The 21,466-nt window shown below is 39.4% G+C and overlaps 1 protein-coding gene across 2 annotated transcripts in view; it reads right to left on the bottom strand.

Moving 5' to 3' along the window:
* mapk8ip2 (mitogen-activated protein kinase 8 interacting protein 2) overlaps window positions 1-21,466 on the bottom strand; it is a 35,639-nt gene that overhangs the window by 13,370 nt on the left and 803 nt on the right. For both annotated transcript variants that reach the window (XM_051870384.1, XM_051870385.1), the window contains exon 2: window positions 10,275-10,380. In XM_051870384.1, the coding sequence (XP_051726344.1) occupies window positions 10,275-10,380 (106 nt within the window). The remainder of the gene's footprint in view (window positions 1-10,274; window positions 10,381-21,466) is intronic.

Genomic DNA, 21,466 nt, shown 5'->3' with positions numbered 1-21,466 from the left:
GATAAACCCAGAATACTTTATAGTCAACATAAAACAGTGTTCACAAGCCATTAAAAAAAAAGTAGGGCAGGATTAGATCAGTGATTGATTGGTTAGTTAAAAGACTAAAATGGTCTGATTAAACACTCAAAAGGACCATAAATGTGTCTTTCGTATTATTATTAATGCATTATTTTGTCTTTAAAAGGGAAAGACTGTGGATGGACTGAACAAAGCTGAGAGAATCATGTCTTGTAGGGAAGGGCAGATGGTGATCGATGCTAAAGCTCCTCAGGTTTCAGCGCCCTTCCAGGAAAACAAGTCAATGCACTTACATAAGCATAACGTCTGATATTCACCTCAATTAAGAACACACACACTACAGCTAAAATTCTGTTTGTTGCTTGGCAAATGTGTGTGGGTGAGGTCATTAAAAGTCCCACACTGCATTAGATTCACAACCAGCTGGCACTGCAGGGATCTGAATCTATATGCCATCTCTATCAATCAATACCCCTGACCAGCAGCAGTCAAACACACTATGACCGATAACTACATTCAGGAGAGTGCCAGAAAATCTGTAATGCTGTAATGTATAGAAGTAGTTCTAGCTGTACTGCATGAATTAGTCTATAAATGTTCTATTGAAACTCTATCGCTCTAATATTTCCAAGGACAAGGCCTCACCCCTGACCAGCACCGATTTTACATCCCTGCTCAGAGACGGAGTCAGCATTACACCAGCAAAAAGTGTTCTGCTGAGCCAGCCGAACTCACATAGAAGTCATGAATGAATGCAGTGCTCTCAACGCTGACCGCAAAGGCAGAGCAAGAGAGAGATGACGAGAAAAAAAAAAAAAAGATGCAGTGTTAGAAGGTGAAGAAAACACCATAAGATTGTAAAGGGAGAGAAAAGAGAAGTTTAAAAAGCATACATCGGGTTTATACTGCAGTAGATGCAGGAGGCGGGGCAGCGATGCCACTGATGTCTCAGACAAGTATCTATACTAATGCAGAGACATTAACTACAGCACAGCACTGCATAATCGAGGGCTGTTGAATAATTCAAAAGATGACCTATTCATCAGTTCTCAATGAGTCAGTCAGTGTGGCCTGATTTATTCTAGTTACCCCAAAAAAAAAAAAAAATAGACAATATTTCCAGATTATCGTATCTTGTTTACTTTAAATAAATTCTAAAAACACAATATATATTATAGTGTATATATCTTTTAAAGGGTTAGTTCACCCAAAAATGAAATTTCTTTCATTAATTACTCACCCTCATGTCGTGAGTAATTACCCGAAAGACCTTCGTTCATCTTTGGAACACAAATTAAGATATTTTTGATGAAATCCGAGAGGTTTTTTATCTCCCATAGAAAGCAATGAAATTACAACATTCAAGGTCCAGAGAAGTAGTAAAGACATCGTTAAAATAGTCAACATGACTACAGTGGTCCAACCTTAATGTTATGAAGCGACAAGAATATTTTTTGTGTGCAAAAACAAAACAACTTTATTCAACAATTTCTTCTCTACCCCGTCAGTCTCACATAAAACACAGAAGTGCTGCAATGTGTCTTCAACATACACTGCGCAGGAGAATAACATGGTAGAGAGGAAATTGTTGAATAAAGTCATTATTTTTGTTTAGTTTTTGCGCACAAAAAGTATTCTCGTCGCTTTATAACATTAAGGTTGAGCCACTGTAGTCACGTTGACTATTTTAGCCATGTTTTTACTACTTTTCTGGACCTTGAATGTGGTAATTTCATTGCTTTCTTTGGGAAAATATCTTAATTTGTGTTCCGAAGGTGAATTTAATGACAGAAATTTTATTTTTGGGTGAACTAACCCTTTAAGTAGCCTAACGAAATTTATAGGGAAGGCCAGTTTTGTTTGTTTGTTTTTGTTTTGTTTGTTTTTTTGTGTTTTTTTTGTTTGTTTGTTTTTACACATTTTACTTAAATAAATAAAGGTCATAAGTCACATACCTCAAAATCTTAGCTAAAAATAGAATAAAAAATAAAATAAAATAAAATAAATAAAATAAAATAAACATTTTTATTGTCTCTGCCCATGAGGGGGAAAAAAACGATAGTTCACTGAACATACCTTTTGTAACAACATATGCAAGTATTGGAAATCTACCATTAACCATGGGCAGCTTACACATCTGGAAAGGCACCATCAATGCTGAAAGGTATATCCAAGTTCTAGAACAACATATGCTCCCATCCAGACGTCATCTCTTTCAGGGAAGACCTTGCATTTTCCAACATGACAATGCCAGACCACATACTGCATCAATTACAACATCATGGCTGCGTAGAAGAAGGATCCGGGTACTGAAATGGCCAGCCTGCAGTCCAGATCTTTCACCCATAGAAAACATTTGGCGCATCATAAAGAGGAAGATGCGACAAAGAAGACCTAAGACAGTTGAGCAACTAGAAGCCTGTATTAGACAAGAATGGGACAACATTCTTATTCCTAAACTTGACGTTTGCAGACTGTTATAAAAAGAAGAGGGGATGCCACACAGTGGTAAACATGGCCTTGTCCCAACTTTTTTGAGATGTGTTGATGCCATGAAATTTAAAATCAACTTATTTTTCCTTTTAAAATGATACATTTTCTCAGTTTAAACATTTGATATGTCATCTATGTTGTATTCTGAATAAAATATTGAAATTTGAAACTTCCACATCATTGCATTCCTTTTTTATTCACAATTTGTACAGTGTCCCAACTTTTTTGGAATCGGGTTTGTATTTGATATTAAACCTAAAAAATGTCAATAATAAATACAAAAAAGTCTAAATAAAGGTCATCACAGTGTTAGCAGCAAAGCGCCCACCTGTGCTGTTTTCTGCTCCACCCTATGAGCTTATGACATCAATTAAAACCCAGTCTTTCATCTGAGATTTTGAACTACAATACCGCTCATTTTACCAGACTGAAATGTGATGAAATGTTACTAGCTACATTAAATATCAACTGCATATACTGATGAGTTAGAAAGCAGATGTGTAACAAACGCACAAACAAACGTATGTAAAACAGAGACGTACTATGTATTCACACATATCCTGTTCCGCAAGAAAAACATCTCACTCATTTGTCTTTGATCTCTCATTATGAGCAATTTGGACAGACACTAAGATGGCACATCTCATGCTGCTTAGCTAATCCCTCACACACACATCAAACACCATAACTGCAGATTTAACCCTTAAACATGCACTTCATTTCTACAGAGGTGGGCCTTAAAGATAATAAGAAATCCAAATTGACTGTATTTATTTAGTGTGAAGAAATTATTAGTGCTTTTCTGCTAACACAACAAAGGCTGCACAGCAGGAAACAAATATTAGACAATAATATAATCATTTAAAAAAAAATCATGAATAACATAATCACATTCATAATTTCACAATGTGCACTTTTAAAACCAACAGGATGCACTTTTCATAATAAAATGTATGAATTGCTTTCATCAAAACTTTCTCCTACTTTTAAATTCCACATAATTTTAAGCTAATTATTCTATTTCATTAAGAAATACCAAATTATGTAAATTAAATGTGTTGTGAATGCTGTTTTATGTCAGGGTTTTTTTTTTTTTCCAATATTGCACTCTACTCAGCTAACGTTCATCAACAGCATACTGTAATATGCAAAACCCCAGAAACCTAAATCTGTTAAATACATTCAGAGAGCCAGAGCTCTGTGTGACAGAATGAATAATCCATGAAGGAATTGAGAGCAAGGGTAAGAAAGCTGGAGTGAGAGTGAGAGTGTCTGGAAGGATGGAACTGGACCTTGAGTTTTTGTCATATTGCTGTTGGCTGGAAATTATCTGTACAAGAATCATTCTATAAACATTAATGTCTAAATGTCACAATCGTTCTTGAGTGGCACAATGGGCACAGTCACAAATATCCAAATGTATTTATATATATTTCACAGTATGCACATAGGTGTGTGGAATATCAAAAATAGATTCAACCAGCAAAAAAGACAACAAATTACACAAATATGAAAGCATACTACTATACACCTAGTGGGCTTTGAGAAAGCTCAAACAGAAATCACACAAGTAAAAATAATCTTTTCACAATTGTTTATCACAGAAGGCAGGCAGAATGAAAGAGTAACTGATTTTTCAGAGATAAGCAAATAAGTGGCCTTTACTGGAGAAGCGAGTGAGATATACAGTAGCTGTCCCTTGTAACTGCAGGACTTTAATCTGCTATCAGAGAAGTAGAAGAACACCAGAAATCATATTTTTAGATTTTACAAAGATTTTTTATTTGAATTAGAACCTGTTTTTTCTCACAACCTTAAAACAATCTGTTATGCAGCTGGTGAAAGCTCACTGAACCAAAATAGGTATTTATCACTGTAGCATTAGTCTCATTACAGCATTTAGCACAAAACAATCAAATGAGGTTGTGATGGCATAAACTTTAAACTGTAATTTTAGGGGGGAAAGGCTGCAACGTACAAAAGGCTATACACTGTCAGCTTGTATGAATGTACAGTAGTGGCCAATAGTGATGTCCGAAAGGAAAATTTGCACAATATTAATGACACTTCAGGTTCTATTAAACAATCAAAATATGAGGAGTATGTTATACGGAGAAGAAGAATACACTAAACTTGTTTAAGGTATTTAAAATGACACAATTATTTGGCAAGAAAGGCAACCTCTCAATCCAGCCTCTTATAACTGTAGGCTTACAGTTCAAGATGAAACTGGAGGTTGGAGGTCTTTAGAAGCTGTTTTAAGGTGGTCCCGCATTCAGGTGATTTTCATCCTCCTGTCTAAATGCTCACAAGTCTTCCTTGACCAACCACAGGACTTTACATTCTGCATGGTAGTGATCTTACTGTGCTTCTATGGACATTGTGACAAGATTTAGTTATTTTAACAATAACCTCCTTGGTTGCAGAGGACAGCTCCTTCCATCTGTCCATTTTCACTAAACCCCCCCTATATTCCCCTAAGTCTCCCGTCGCCGCTGGTCCAACTCAGTTCCGAGTCTCCTATGTCTCCGCTGGTCCCGCCCAGCTTCAAGTCTCCTGCATCTCCACTGCTCCCGCCCAGCTCCAAGTCTCCTGCTTCTCCGCTGGTCCTGCCCAGCTCCATGTGTCCTGTGTCTCCACTGGTCCCACCCAGCTCCAAGTCTCCTGCGTCTCCAGTAATCCCACCCAGCCTTTTTCTCCCACCTCCTCTACCAAAGACAGCCAGTCCTTCGGCCCCACCTTTACTGGTTCTCTTCAGTCCCTCGGCTCCCCCTCTGTTGACTCCACTCTGCTGTGTGGATCTGCTTCAGGTCTTCTGGTCTCCAGCTTCGCCTTGGCAAGGGATCCCCTGGCTCTGCCTCCAGTCACCAAGTCTGTCAGTCCACTTCAGCTTGTCGACCAGTCTGCTCCACCTTGGATCCTCCTTCCCTCGGTTCCACCTGGGACCGTCATCCTCAACTGATTATTACGGCACGAGGACACACCTTCCTGGGGGAAGGGGGGGTCCTTACGGCTTCATCTTCCCTCTGGATTTGCCTTGTTCAGATGTCACTTCCGGGCCTTCAGCTGCGCTTTGTCCCTCCACTCCTTCAGCTCCGTCGAGCTCCCCCTTCTCTCTCACTGTCCTCGCCATCCTGGTCTCTTCCGGCATCATCTCCTCCTGAATCCTAACTTTCCCCAGCACCTTGTCCACCTTCAGAGCCTCCAACCTCAGTCCTTAGTTGGATTGATTATTACGGCGTGAGGACGCACCTTCCTGGGCTCCTTACGGCTACATCGTCTTTCCGGCTATGCCTTTGTCAGATATCACTTTCGGGCCTTCAGCTGCACTTCGTCCCATCCATTCGGCTCTGTCGGGCTCCGCATTCCCTCCAGCTCCATCTTAGTCCTCAGTCCCACCGGCTCCGCCTCAGTCCCATGGCACCCTGTCTCCACCTCAGACGCCTGTCACTGTGGCTCTGCCACAATGTCAGGATTATGTCATACTCTGTTTAGCTTTCATTGTGTTTTGGTTTTGTTTTCCCGTTTTGAGTTCTGTTTGCTACTTAGTTCCCTTAGTTACTGATTACATTTACCTGTTGTTAATTGAGTTACCTCATTATCTCTGTATATTTAAGTCCTCAGTTTCCTGTTTATTGTTCTGTGTTGTTTTTACATGGTAATTTTCTCCCAGTGTTATCTCCCGTCTATTTCTGCTCTGGATTATTGAATTAAAGACTGTTCTTTGTTATATCCTTCTTCGTGCAATTTACTACAGTGGCAAATGTTACAGACATCACAACTGTGTTGCATTGTGATCTATGGATCTTTCAGAAGTGTACATATTGGGTGCTATTCATCTCATATTTGTGCATCCTCATTTCATTTCCTTGCTTCCTCTCCTTGTGTCTCAGCTCCACCGCCCTTAGGATGGGAGGGAAGGATGCAGGGAAAGAAAATGAGGATGGAAGAATTGAAGGAAAGCTTATTTGTACATTTCAATATTCTTGATTTATAAATATAAATATAGCAAGATGCCCTATTGAAATATTTCAACCAGCAGCCATATCACCCTGTAGCCCAAGACTGGTTGCCCACTGAAGCTAAGCAGGGCTGAGCCTGGTTAGTACCTGGATGGGAGGCCTCCTGGGAAAACTAGGTGGCTGCTGGAAGAGGTGTTAGTGAGGCCAGCAGGTGGTGCTCACCCTGTGGTCTGTTTGGGTCCTAACTCCCCAGTACAGTGATGGCAACACTATGCTGTCAAAAAGCACCGTCCTTCAGATGAGATGTTAAACCGAGGTCCTGACTCTCTGTGGTCGTTAAAAATCCCATGTCCTTCGAAAAGAGTAGGAGTGTAACCCCGACATCCTTGCCAAATTTGCCCATTGGCCTCTGTCCATCATGGCCTCCTAAATATCCCCATACACTGATTGGCTTATCACTCTGTCTACTCTCCACCAATAAGCTGGTGTGTGGTAGGCATTCTGGCGCAATATGGCTGCCGTTGCATCATCCAGATGGATGCTGCACATTGGTGGTGGCTGAAGAGATTCCCCCTTCCATATGTAAAGCGCTTTGAGTACCCAGAAAAGCGTTATATAAATGTAACGAATAATAATAATAATAATAATAATTTTAAACTGCAAAGGTAAAACATAAATTAAAATGATTGTGACAGATGTGAAGGGGGAGGAGAATTTAAATGTGCGTCAGGTTTTTCAACAAGAAAACTACATAGGATACACCTGTGTATCCACTAGCTCCTCTGGAAGTTTCCTCAGTCCTCATTCCTCGCCTTCTCATGATGCGGTTAGAGAATTGAGATGTCCTTCAAGAGCTTTCTTTGATTGGTTTCCAGGCCACAGGTACCCACTGAGTTGACTTGATCCCTTGGTCTAAATCGTGGGGTCGAGGGTTTGTCCAAATAAACTTCCCTCGCCCACTTGACAAAGTTGAACGCGTTTTAAAATGGCGGCGAGGATTCCCCTGAGAGGAAGTGCTTAGGGTAGCTCGTGAGTGTGTCTAAAAGTTAACCTAAAACGCAGCCTCTGAAGAGTGAAACTGACCCTCTGCTAAGCCCCACCTCCTTAGTTACTGTTGCTAATCTGTGAAGCTTTCCTAGCAACTGCATAAAGTCACCAAAAAAGGCTGTAGTATGGCGTGGAAGATTACATATGAAAAGTGAAATTTGATTTTTGATTTATAATCAAACAGTTAATCTTTTTAAAATCTTTTTTTGGCATTTTTTTAAATAATGTATATATATATATATATATATATAAAACCCAATATAAAACAATACTAATATGAAGTTAATTCAACCAATGAAATCTAAAAAAAACATTTGACATTTAATGCATATTCCCAAACCAACAGCTCTCGTTCATATAAACCTAGAAGGGTTCTTATGTAACTGCTCTTAGTGGCACATTGGAGGTACAGAGGATGTCTTCTGTGATTTCATAGTCTCTAGTTGCATAGACAAGGGACAGGCCCTTCAAACACAATGCAGTGTTGCTTCCACATGACATAATCCTGTGGGACAGGCATTTGTGTGTGTATGTGTGTGTGTGCTGGATTAGAGTTTGGTTTCAACTGGACTGCGAGACAAAATGACAACTGTAGCACCATTTTACCGTTTCTACAGTTTAAAGTGAGCAGAGCGTCAAAACAATGAAGCTGTTCACAACACAGGCGCCCAGGGCTGTTTATGGTAATGATCATTCGCGGTTATATCCTCTAATATTTTTATCTAGAGCCAAACGTGCTTCATTCAAGCCTTTTCCGTGGAATCCGCACATTGCTTCTATCCCCCGCTAAAGACATAAAGTGCTACAAGAGCTGCAGATGACACGGTTATTTTAACAACAGCAGCAGAAACACGGTGAGCAGCAAAATATTTGATACTTTCACTAAAATGCTTCAGAAAACAATAATGCAGCAAATATAGTTATTTTTATGTCATGCATACAGTATATGACTCTGATCATTTAAACCAGGTTTGTTACAAGACTTTTTATTATCTACATTTAGCATTTTAAGAGAATTTCATAATAAACAATGTTATAATTGGGAAAATCATTTGTAGTTGGCAAGGAAAGACAATTAAAACTTTGAAATTCCTAGTTAGCTTTGTGTTCTGCTCATAATGAGAGCATTTTGATCATGTACGTACGTTGTTTGTTTTTAGAAGATACTTATTCTAAGCAAAATATAAAAATGGTCCTTCAAGAGAAAAAACCTGAACCCCCTTAAAGTATCTTTCATCAGTCATATGGCCTTCTGCCATGCATAGGTATCTAAATGTAAAAAATAATAATAGCCTGATAAAACACCTGATCTTACCTTTTGATAATCATATCCAATTGGGCTCAACTGATGAAATATTACATTCTTTTTTTTCCATTCTCAGACACCACTGCTTTGGCTGCCGCTCACTTTTTAGATCAACCAACCAATCAATAAAAGACCAGCCTATGGACCATCCAATCATCAGCCAGTACCAACTAATCAATCTGCCTACATACTGAACAATCTGAGGTCACTGCATGCTTTGATGCCCATAGACTGCAATTGTGTGGACCGAATCACTGCATTCAAATCAATTTGGCACACCAAAGGCACTTGAAGCATTATAATCTAAACTTTGCATGCACGTTTGAACATTTCTACAGAGAACACAGGCAGAAGAAATTAGGAGCAGAGTAAGGAAGAGGAAATGGTTTTGCTGTAATAGGACTGAGGTGCAGAAAGCTGAGAAGAGAGGTCTGCATAGCAGCAAACCTCACTGGGTCACCAGCCCTTCTACTGCAGCCGTGGCACACCGCCACCGCAATAAAACATTTACAAGCACTCAATGCAGCCTGCACACAAATACACACACATAGTATCAAATGCAACTAATTGCACAATCACACTACATCCATATTAACACATATAGCACAAGGGAAAACTTCTAAAGCAAAGCCTCTGCATTTGGGTGTTTTACAGTAGTCTAGTGTGAATTCATATATTCAGTTGAGACAGATAGACAGATAGATAGATAGATAGATAGATAGATAGATAGATAGATAGATAGATAGATAGACAGATAGATAGATAGATAATCCCTCAAAATCAAATCAGCTCAGCAGGAGGCAGCCATTAAATTCCACTTTACGTTAAAAATCAACATCGACACTCAGATTTACTGTCATGAGCACATGTGAATATTAATGCTTTCAAACCTAGAGCCTTTTAAAATGCAAATGAACTCTTTGACATGCCAACTGGCGAGTGAAGTGATGACACTATTTCCAATAGTGTGATAAGCCACATCCATATAACTATATGTCTTTGCTAGATGCTCTTGCTGTGAGCATAAACAGCATCTTGAGCATGATAGAGCTGGATTCTAAAAGTTATGCTTACAGTTTCCTTTACTCATAGGGCAGGAAGTATCAGACTTTACTGCAGAACACTAGACTCATTGCAGAAAACAGCATACAGTGTAAAAAGTAAATCAGGTAAAGTGCTAATCTAATCTTGCATAGTGCACAAAGGATCTCAGAGTTATTGCTAAAGAGCTTTGTGTTTAACACACAGCTGTGGATCATTGTGGCGTGTGAGAATAGAATAGAATAGAATAGAATAGAATAGAATAGAATAGAATAGAATAGTTTCCTCTAAAAGAAAACAACAGAATGTTTCCCAAAAATAGAACAGAACAGATTATCTCCTCAATAAAACTCTAAAAATAAAAAGAAAAAGAAAAGAAAGGATGCATTGTGAATGTTTCATACCTTTTCATATGGATCAGAGTCGTAGTTCAGTCCTATGCCACAATCATCTGTGATTTCAGACAAATCTTCATCATCAAACTCCTCCAGACTGATGTCATGAGCCGGCCTGCAGACAGAAACACAAAATAATGAACACGCCAGTTCTCTCACTATTCGAAAGGCTCATGAATTAAATCATGCATTTCTTTAAATGTACTGAAATCAACAGGTTTGTGTGAGGGTTAGGTTTAGGCATAGGGATTTAGGAAATGTCATCACCTCTGTATAAAAAAATGCATCTATGAGATGTGGTGGCTAATATAGAGAGACCAACGTGTGTGTACACAGAAAGTTGTCTGTGATGGGTAGGTTTAGTGTAGGGGGATAGAATATACAGTTTGAACAGTATAAAAATCATTATGTCTATGGAAAGTCACGTGTGACGTGTGTGTGTGTGTGTGTGTGTGTGTGTGTGTGTGTGTTGTGTTGTGTGTCCCTGTGGAAGTCTGATCTGAAATATGAGCTGCCACTACATATCAGCTGATTCCACACACACACACACACACACACAGATCACTAGCCACAAGGTCACTCAGACTAGCACACTCTACCATATATCTGCACACATACATTCACACAAACGCATACACAAAAGCATAACACCAGCTAGGACATGGCCATCACATCTTTAAACAACATCATTTCTCTCCTCCACCGTCCCCATTTATTATTGATAAGTGGGTTAGCATGGGTTAGCATGCTGCTAAATACGGCCAGCCTCTGTTTTGCCCTGCATTGGCTCAGCAAAATGCATTAACCCGGATTCTGGTGTATGCTAGCCGCTAACGCAGGGAAGATTTCATCTTAGCTGAGCTCCACTCGGCTGACAGCAGTGCTGCAATGCAGCTTTTCACAGTAAGAGCGTCACAATCACACAGATCTGTAATGTATGGAGGATCCAAGACAGAACAAGAAAAATGGGAGGAGGACAGAAGCTTGTTTACTGGGTGCACTTGTCTGAAAATATAGATTTTTTTATATATAAATCTGGTCTCAGAAGCAATGTTTTAATTGAACTATACCTAATAATTTGTACAGCTATTACTTAAATTACTTACATCACTTAAATTCTAAAAAAAGATGCAGAAGGCTGAATTAGAGGGGGTCTGCAATGGTCAGATAACATGTCCCTTCACTGTAAGCTGCTCTGATCCTCTTAAAAATAAAATTTAGAGATTGTGTCAACCCATGGTGAACCCGAAAGCCCCTTGAATGAATGAATAATAAATGAACGAACGAATGAAAACTCTAAGGCCTTGTAAATTTTAGTAACAGACGTGGTTAGAAATGTTTTCATATTTGAACAGATTAATCCATGACTTTGCTAATGTAATTTTATAAACATTTAAATAAAATTATAGAATACAAATTATACAAATGTAGTAAACTGTAATTTAAAAGAGAAGCAGTTCTCTCTAGATTGTTTTGGGTTCTGATCCCTTTTGTGTAAGGCTATGCCATTCTGTAAAGCAAAATCATCTCACATCATAAAAACAGATTTATGTGGGCAAACATGATTTATACTGTGACGAAATACTTTCTCCGTGTAGCATTTGCTCAGTTGAGTTGTTTTGGTCTTTTAATGTATTTTGTGACCATTTCTCTGCTGGCATTCATACTTTTACTCACAAGGCTCATTTAGGTGAATCACAATTGTCAATAATGAGTCATTTTGTGATTTCTATGTTTATGCTATTCCTGGTTTTTGTGTCACAGGTCAAATCTGCTGAACTCATGACTAACTATGCTGACAAAAATGTTACCAGCCATCTTCTAAAAACCATACATCATTTCATTAATAAAGTATACCTCCAAGAAGAATGCTAAACCAGCTGGATTAACCTGTATTTAACATATGAAATCTTGTCAAACTCTTTATTAACACCAGAAGTCCTATTATAATGTCACCCAGTCCTTTTTTTCCCCTTTCTCTGCAGTTATGGTGTATTAATAAAGCAAGCAAAAATGGTAAAATAGTATTCAGGTTCTTGTTGTGTGGTGTATATGAGCTGCTGTCTAAACCTGCTGGGCTGTGATCATTCAGGAAAGCTCAGTCTGGCAGTGAAGTGGCTTTTGTAGAAGTGGACACCACCAAGTATCAGGGTCAAAAGTACTGGGCTCCAGTCAGCTGTCACACCTATTGGCAAGTGACTCTTCAAAAGTGAGTTGTACTTGTTTAGTCACATTTCTGTGGTCTTTCTCTGCTCTTCTGACTATATGATACAAATTAACTGACTTAATCTGATTTCATTCTAATCAACTATACAGGTGTGTGGCCTATTTCGCTACTGTTGGCAGAGTTTAGGCTAGAAGATATTAGCAAACATTGCTTAAATGATTTATTTGGAGGTATATTAAAATTGTATTTTCAAAAACAAAATTAAATATTAAAACTGTATGTTTATTGCTAATTTAGAGATACATTTTGTCATCTGCACTGTAAAATGTTTTGTCATATTGATTTTTATTTGATTAAAAACATATTTCATAATACTAAATCAACCTGACATCATTAAATTATGCCAATCAAGAGTCAGACAAGATAGAAATATCCCTAAAAGGTAACAAATGCACATATCTAGTTTTGTGCAATGTACAAAACTGTAGTTAAACAGTTTGTCATAAACTACAACTAAAAATTGTATATAAATAAATAAAAATCAACTGTGAAAATCTTTTGGGGACAGTACCTTGTGTGCTGATGCACAGCACAAGGGAAATCAAGTGTGTGGAATCTCATCATGTGTGCTGACCTGTGGGTCAGATTCTAGATGAACAGACAGGAGACGGGCTGGTGTAATCAGGGATGCCAGGCTAATGTCGAAACTGGCACCTCCCAGCAGTAACTGGCAACCCTGACTCTACTGGAGCACAACAGAACCAGACTGGAAAGGTAAACTACTACTAACTAACTATTTCCCACCTCTGAGCAAACAAAGGGTGATAATTAATCTGGGTGGTTTTTCCATGCTTCTAACAAGCTGCGTTAGCTTTTTCTGTGACATCTGGTACAGAGCAGACTACAACCAAATAAACTATTTGGCATTTTTCAAAATAAATGATGACCGAATTTTCTTTTTAAGTAGTATTAAGCTACAGCATGTACAATAAAATAAGTAAATAAGTCAATATGATTCAAAGTGGAATTAACTAGTTTACTGCAATTGTTAGAGTATGAAACAAGTATTCAAAGAAATTGTGTATTAATCTGAATTCATATACAGCAAGTCACCATAGCAATCCCCAAGTTTGGAGAGGCTTCCCTAATTTCCTAATGCTTCCAGAAAAAAATATTTCTCCAACCTCTGTCAACCTGCCATCCTGATCAGAGCACCATTTACAGGGATTTCAGTGCTGAACATGTTTCTACATAAGCCTCTAATGACCTTCCCATGAGATGAAACATGGAGTGCGGAAATAATCCCACATACACGAGAAAAATGTCAAGGATCCAGACAGTTGATTGTGTGCTTTGAGGAAGCATTTTAATAAGCTTCTGTTTAATCACTATAATATCAGAGGATTTAAAAGAACGTCACTCCTCTGAGCGAGTCAACCAAAGCATGTGTGTACGTGTGTGTGTTTAGGGTCTAATGCCACTTCAATCTAAGGCTGGCTAAACCAAATCATACCTTCACATTTAAAATTTGATGTCTCCAAAAAAAGAGATTCACATCTATATTCCATCAAGTCTGTCTCTATTCACAGTCCATGCTCAGATCTAAATTGTGGCTTCACTGCAGACAGTACAGAAGCTCCTGGGAGAAGCTGTGCTCTAGATTCAGAACCACTCTGTGATATTAGTTACAGACTCACAGAGATTCATGAATTATGAATGAGTAAAAAAAAAAAAAAAAAAAAAAAAAAACAGATCTAGCAACAGTGATAATGATGGGATGCATCTACAAACACATTTAGCTTTGGATATTAACCTACAGTATATTTGCTCTAAGTGGTGAGATGTTCATTTAAAGTCTGTTTTAGCTCATTACAAGGGTTTTATACAAAAATTTATCATACTTTTGACAAAAAAAAAAAAAAAATATGTATAAAATAATCTATTATTATTATAAATTCTTCATATACCATTCACACAATTTACACTGATACACTGAGAGAGTCACAAAAATGTGAAAAGACAAACAAACTCAATGAAAGGGACCAGATTATCATAGAGCTTATCATATCATAGAAAGAATATCATAGTGAGGGTGGGCTTCGTGTCACCTAGCAACCACCCAAAACAGTCTAGCAATTCCCTAGCTACCACCAAGAACACCCTAGCAATTGTATTGCAACATGCAAAAAACACTCACTGACAGCATAGCAACGCCCTAGCAACCAACCAGAACACCTTAGTAACTTAATTGCTATGCATAAAAACACTCATAATACTTAAGCAATGACATAACACACTAAAAAGTGTTCAGAGCACCCTAAAAACCACCTAGCATTGCACTGGCAAGTGGCAACCACCCAGAATACCCTAGAAACAGTACTGCAACATGCAAAATACACTCACAACCACCTTAGCAACAACATAGAAACACCCTAGCAACTACCCAGAACACCCTAGTAACTGCACAAAACACTAATAACACTTTAGCAATGGCATAAGACACTAAAACCTGTTCAGAGCACATTAGCAACAACATAGCAACACCCTGGCAACAACCACCCACAATGTCTCATCATTATGTCAGCAGGTTTTGCATGTTCAAGCTCTACTCACATCTAGTAATCTTTGCCAAGCATGTGTTCTGTGATGATAAGGAATTATTTATTGTTAAATCAATTAAGAAGGTGTGAGTGAATAGGCAAGGTAAGTCACGGTGACAAAAAGCCAAAAAGATTTCAAATGTTCCATCTCCAGGGCCGCAGATGGAATGTTCTTCACATAATTAATCAAAGATGAAGCACCTGTTTTCTCAATGAACTTCTAACCTCTCCATAGGCAGCCTTATCAGTCTTGTAAATATAGAGATTATTTCTTAACATTCTTTATTGACGGCCATTTAAAGGCTCACGATTGCTCCCCATGATCAACTATCTTCCAAAGCCCCAATTTTACTCTCTAGTCTTCGAGGCAACCAACAGTTGGCCCTTCCAAACCCATTAATCCTAATTAGGAAAGGTGGGGCATGTTTAATGCCCTGGGGATGCACATAAGCTGCCAATCATTTGATGTTGCCATAGTAGCTGCGCTGTGCAAGGGGTGATGTCACACCATTAACAGAACACCACTGAGGCACAAGGCAGGTTAAGTAGGGTGAGGTCACCTCTGCAGCTGTCACCATGACAACACATCCCACCAGAGATGGTCTTAATGTGCTGAATCATGCATCTATTCACTAGCTGGTTTGTTTTCAAACAATGGTAACTTCTGGATTGTTGCATGCACTGCAAATGCAATACATTCCAAAAGGGTTTGAGAAAGTCAGATTTATGTGGTAAGCTTCTCAAGTGAATAAATAATGATAATCAGAAATTACTTTAACAGTGATTCTCAAAATATAATCATTTCTACCAATAATAAACCACAATAACATAATTGACTACAGACTTTGATATAGACTTTCCTTCAAACCTTTATGTTCTCACCTCTAAGACAAAGAGAATGAGCTGAGAAATAAGGGGCACTAATAAAGCAAAACCTCAGGAAATCCAGCACTTGACTGTATGCGTATGCATTAATTATGAGGAAAGGAGTAGAAGAGAAAAACACAGAACAGTAAATGAGGAGAGAGGGGGAGACAGAAACGTGCAAGATGTAAAGGTTAGACAAGTCATGAGAGATTTTGTAAAAGACTGTATAAAATTTTTAGGGAAAGGAAAAAAGATAAAACCGCTGAGACATGTCTTTATGTTTGGGTGCATATTTATATTTAGAACATGGATCTATAGAATACCTGATTCTGAATGCATTTTTCTATTAAATATTGTAATGTACATAAACATATACACAGTTATTCTCAAATTAATCATGAGTTCAACTTGTTTACTTAACATCAGTTTATCTGACCAGTACAACTGTCATGTAGTTGTATTATTAAAGCAGACAACAGAGATGAAAACAAATCAGTCTTTATTTAATCCATAAACTAAAACTCAGGAGATCCAGGAGAATAACATTACACAACTACTAAAACCATAGACGAGACTGGACAATGGAACAAAGGTAACTGAGGGCTTAAATACACAGGGGATGATTAGCTGAAACAGAACAGGTGTTAACTAATTAAGAACCATGGAAATTTACTTGCAAATGAGGCAGGCAAAACTGGAACAGAAAGTAAACAAAACCAAAACAGGCTACACGTGACATTACACCCCCCTCACGTAAGGCGTGTTCTCGCGCCATAACTGTTCAACTGCAGGCGAAGGACAGGAAACCGTTGAAGGTGACGTGGGAAAAACCAAGGCGGCGATGACGGTGGGAGGAGCCAAGGAGGATCCAGGAGCAGAAGTAGCGATGCGGGAACCCAAAGGACAGCCAGGACGATGTCCCACAGCAGAGTTGAGGGAGGGAGAAGCCATGTTGGAGACTTGGCTGATGACACCAGGAGAGCGACTGACGGGGACAAGGCTGATGGAAGCAGAGCCCTGGGCACAGACAGAGAACAGATGGGAAACAGTGACAGCGATGGAGCCAGGGTGCCTGAGGACTGAGCCGGAGGGAAGGCGGAGCCAGACGGAGCTGAAGGGGTGGAGGGACGAAGCACAGCGGATGGCTTGTAAGTCCATGCCGCAGGCAGGGTGACGTCTGACCCAGGAGGAGCCGGAGGGACGAGGGAGCCCCTGGTGTCGTCAGCTGCAGGGACGATGGTCTCTGGTGGAGTTTAGTTTGATAGGAGCTGAGGCGGAGCAGATAGGTCGTCAGGCCGAGGTGGAGTGACGGGATCAGTGGCTGGAGGTGGAGCCAGAGGATCCACTTGCCTGGACGTAGCTGGAGACCGGAAGATCTGAGGCAAATCCACACAATAGTGTGGCATCATAGGAGAAGCCGAGGGGCTGAAGGGAACCAGCGGAGGCAGGGCTAACGGACTGGCTGACTTTGGAAGAGGAGGCAGGAGAGGGAGGCTGGGCAGGAACTCTGGAGACACAGGAGACATCGGGCTGGGCGGAACCAGCAAGGGCGCAGCAGACTCTGAACTGGACGGAACCAGCGGAAACACAGGAGACTTCATGCTGGACGGGACCAGTGGGAACAGGAGATTAAGATAATCATCCTCTTCTAAGTCATAAAATATCGCAGAGGTCAGCTTCAGCTCACCCTCAGTGGTGGGAGTGTGGGCGGTGTCTTTCACTTGTACTCCACTAGCTGTCCCACGATGTCAGACAATGTTACTGGCTCACACACCTGGTCAGATTCACACAGTAGGGCTCAGGCTCCGGAGCGATGGCTGGCTCAGTCCTCTTGTCTGGCTCTGGCTCGTGTATCGCAGCAGGCTTAATCCATCCGTCTACGGTGGGCTCTGGTGTTGTATCCGTGCTGCGGGCTGATGGCTGGCGGGGCTGTGGGTTCGGATGGTGTTGGGCAGATGGGCAGCTGGGCAGATGGTGTTTGCTGTTCTATTGTTTTCCAGCACCCACTCCACAAACTCTGCGAAATTTCCCCGAGGACAAACACCAGGTAGACATGCTTTTGTTTCCGCCTGCAAACTTACAAGGAACAGTCTGGAAAGTTTGTAAAGCATGCCAGATGTCCAAATTTTCGGGTATGGACCTAGAGGGACTGCTGCTCCTGGTCCATACAGAGCAGTTGGACTGCCAGTAAATCCATACTTTGATTGGTCCAGTCTTCTGTCGGGCATGTAGTTTTATTATTAAAGCACATGACGAAGGAGATGAAAACAAAGCAGTCTTTATTTAATCCATAAACGAGACCGGACAATGGAACAGGAAATTGAGCACTTAAATACACTGGGGATGATTAACTGAAACAGAACAGGTGTTAAGACTAACTAATTAAGAACCATGGAAACTAACTCACAAATCAGGCAGGCAAAACGAGAAGAGAACACAGAGAAAACTAAACCAAAACAAGCTACACGTGACAACAACACAGTGTCAGTTAAAATCATACACTATTCAAAGATATGTTACATAACAGTTCACAGACTATTTCTAAGGGCATTATGTGACAACAGTAAAGAAATCTCTGCCAACACACTTCTCTTCACTTCTCTTCATCTCCTGTAATGAAATTACGTCTCGTGACTCACAGCACTAGCTGAAATTAAGTTAAGGTGAACCTTTTACCACAATCAATATTCTGATTAGACATGCTGATTAGATCACACAGGGTAGGTCACATAATATTCTCAAATATTATTTTAAATATGATGAGAGAATGTCATGTGACCATACCTCTTATCAGTATTCTAATTCTATTTCAAATTCTTTTGAACTTTCTATTTATCAAAAAAAAAAAAAAATGTATCCGTTTCCATAAAAATATTAAGCAGAATCACTGTTAATAATAAGAAAGCGGCAAATCAGCACGTTACAATGATTTCTGAAGGATCATGTGACACTGAAGACTGGATTAATGATGCCAAATTTTGGAACGGTAGTGTATATGGCATTTACACAAGTACTAACTAAGGAAGTTACTGCCTTTTGTTTTTACCTACTAGATCAGACTTCCCTCACAACCAACAGTTATATTCTCATTGAAACCGAGCAGATGTTGACAGCAGAACACAGAACATTCATTTTCAGAGGCTGCTATGACATGCACGCACACAAACATTTTTATAGTATTTCTGTATTCCAAAGGGAGCAGCTGTAGACTTATATAAACAGCTTAAGGAGAGGTTGCTTTTATTGGTGTGTTCTTCACTGCATTAGTATATTTATGTTATGTGTGTCTCTTGCTGTCCCTATGCTGTGTCTATCTGAGAAAGCTTTAGGTTCTATAGAGAGCATCAGCCCTAAGACCACAGTGCAAGAGTACTGCTGAGCCATGCTTATCTCTCTCTTTCTCTCTCTCTCACACACACACACACATTGGGTTTCCATGGTTTATGGGGACTTTCCATAGACATAATGATTTTTATACAGTACAAACTGTATATTCTATATCCTTAACCATAAACCTCCCCATCACAGAACACTTTCTGCATTTTTACATTTTCAAAAAAACATCTTTCTGTATTATTTATAAGCTGTTTTCCTCATGGGAACGAAAAAAAAAAAGGATTTCAGATATTGGCATCTTTTTTGAGGACATTTTGTCCCCATAACATAGGGTTTACCTGAACCACACACACACACACACACACACACACAAATACGTACTCAAGTGAAACACATTATTTAATATATTACTAAATATATTACTAAAAATCCACAGGACTAGGTTACCAACAAAAGTAATTTTAAGGACAAGATCAAACAAAACAATCGGCACATATCCACTTTCTGCAGTATATTTTATGCCATTTAATTTCTTTTTTGCACTATTTTTGTTTTGTACTTTTGGGTACACATCTATACTTCAAATGCTTTAGCTATATAGCTATACAGAGAAAGAAAGTGTGCAATGTTAAGCTTTTTTTTATCATGCCAGTAAATCTACTTCAATAGGAGAGAGAGACTGTGTTTTTTCTCTTCATTAAAATACCATCCTGAGGCATTAGAGAACACAAACTGCAGCCCATTATTTCTACTCTAAGAGATGACAAGGACAAGGAGAGGATACAGACCCACAAATCCATTGTAAAGTAAACAATGAGAAAAAAAGGGTAAAAAAAAAAAAAAGGTAGCTTAGGAAAAGAACAGCTGGGGAAAAAAGCAGAGAAGTACATCAATTTGATATGACAACAAAACCATCACTTTTTTTGATTAGCATGTTGTGTTTCTGTAATGGAGGCCAGCTAGTAACAGGCTGTGCAGGTAAACCTAACTCCCCTGGCCTCAAGAGGCGCACTAGCGACTGACGCTAGAGGCTGTGATCTTTAGCGTCCTTATTAGCGTGTCCACCTCGCATGCCTCCCACGCCTGTCTGAATCCCGCTCAGATCGGTGCTAGTAGAACCGGAGGGGTTACATTGGTGCCGTGACCCGGATGAGAGTGAGGTTTAGGGGGGGTGAGTGTAACGATGGCCAGCTAGTAAAAAGTTGTGCAGGTAAACATCACTCCCCTGATTTCAAAATGCACACTAGGGTCTGCGGTCTTTAGTGTCCTTGTTAGTGCGCCTGTCTCTCATGTCGTAAATGCCGGTTTCGAATCCTGCTCGGAGTGGTGCGAGTATAGACCCGGAGGGGTTACATTTACAGCACATGCAGTTGATATCACCTGCCCTGTTGTAGCACATGGCTTTAGACTGATGCTTTACCTAAAATGATCAGACTATCAAATGTGATGCGACCCACCAGACACTTTTGATTAATTCTGCTGGATGCTGAAGGACTTTCTGAATGTTTTATTTCTGCTTACATATAATGACGCTGCGCAGGAGGTAAATTTAGTTTAGTATGAAGGTGGAACGATCACTGTCTCTGTCCGTCTGTCTTTGCGTGTTTGTTGAGACTGAATATTCATTTCAGGAATAAAATGTGATACCACCACATACCCTTACACTAATACACTAGACAGAGTGACAGGAAGACCAGCAGGTCATGGACAAAATGAAAATGAACCGTCACTCATTGGATGGTTGTAGCCCAGCTAAGTCAACAATTTCCCTTCATCTTTATAAGTGGTTAAATCTAAACCATATTTCATTTGTCACCTAAAATATTTACATGTAGCAGTTTAATCAAAAGAGGACCCCATATTTTGTTTTTTAAAAAATCCAACAAGCCAAATTTATAGCCAAGTTAATGCAATATGCACTGCACATCAAAACTTTTAATTAACATCTGCCCTCTTACCCATTAAAAAAAGTGTATTTAAAAACAATCCATTATACGCTACTCGTGGATGGGAGTAAATTATTGTAGAAAGTGATAGAAAAATTAGGGAACACCTTACATTACACATAAATGCCCAGAAATTAGATGTTCAAATAATTATTAAAGTAATAATACCAATAACAATGTGCAATTACAAGCAGCTCCACAACACAATTATGTACTGTTTATTAGTATTACTCAGCACTATATAATTACACAATTGAGGGAACACTGTAAAGTGTGTTCAAACAT

Source organism: Ctenopharyngodon idella, chromosome 18 (assembly GCF_019924925.1).
Source record: "Ctenopharyngodon idella isolate HZGC_01 chromosome 18, HZGC01, whole genome shotgun sequence".
In the NCBI taxonomy this organism is placed as follows: domain Eukaryota; kingdom Metazoa; phylum Chordata; class Actinopteri; order Cypriniformes; family Xenocyprididae; genus Ctenopharyngodon; species Ctenopharyngodon idella.
The sequence above is the reverse complement of the archived record's forward strand: the minus strand, read 5'-3'. Positions and strand labels throughout refer to the sequence as shown.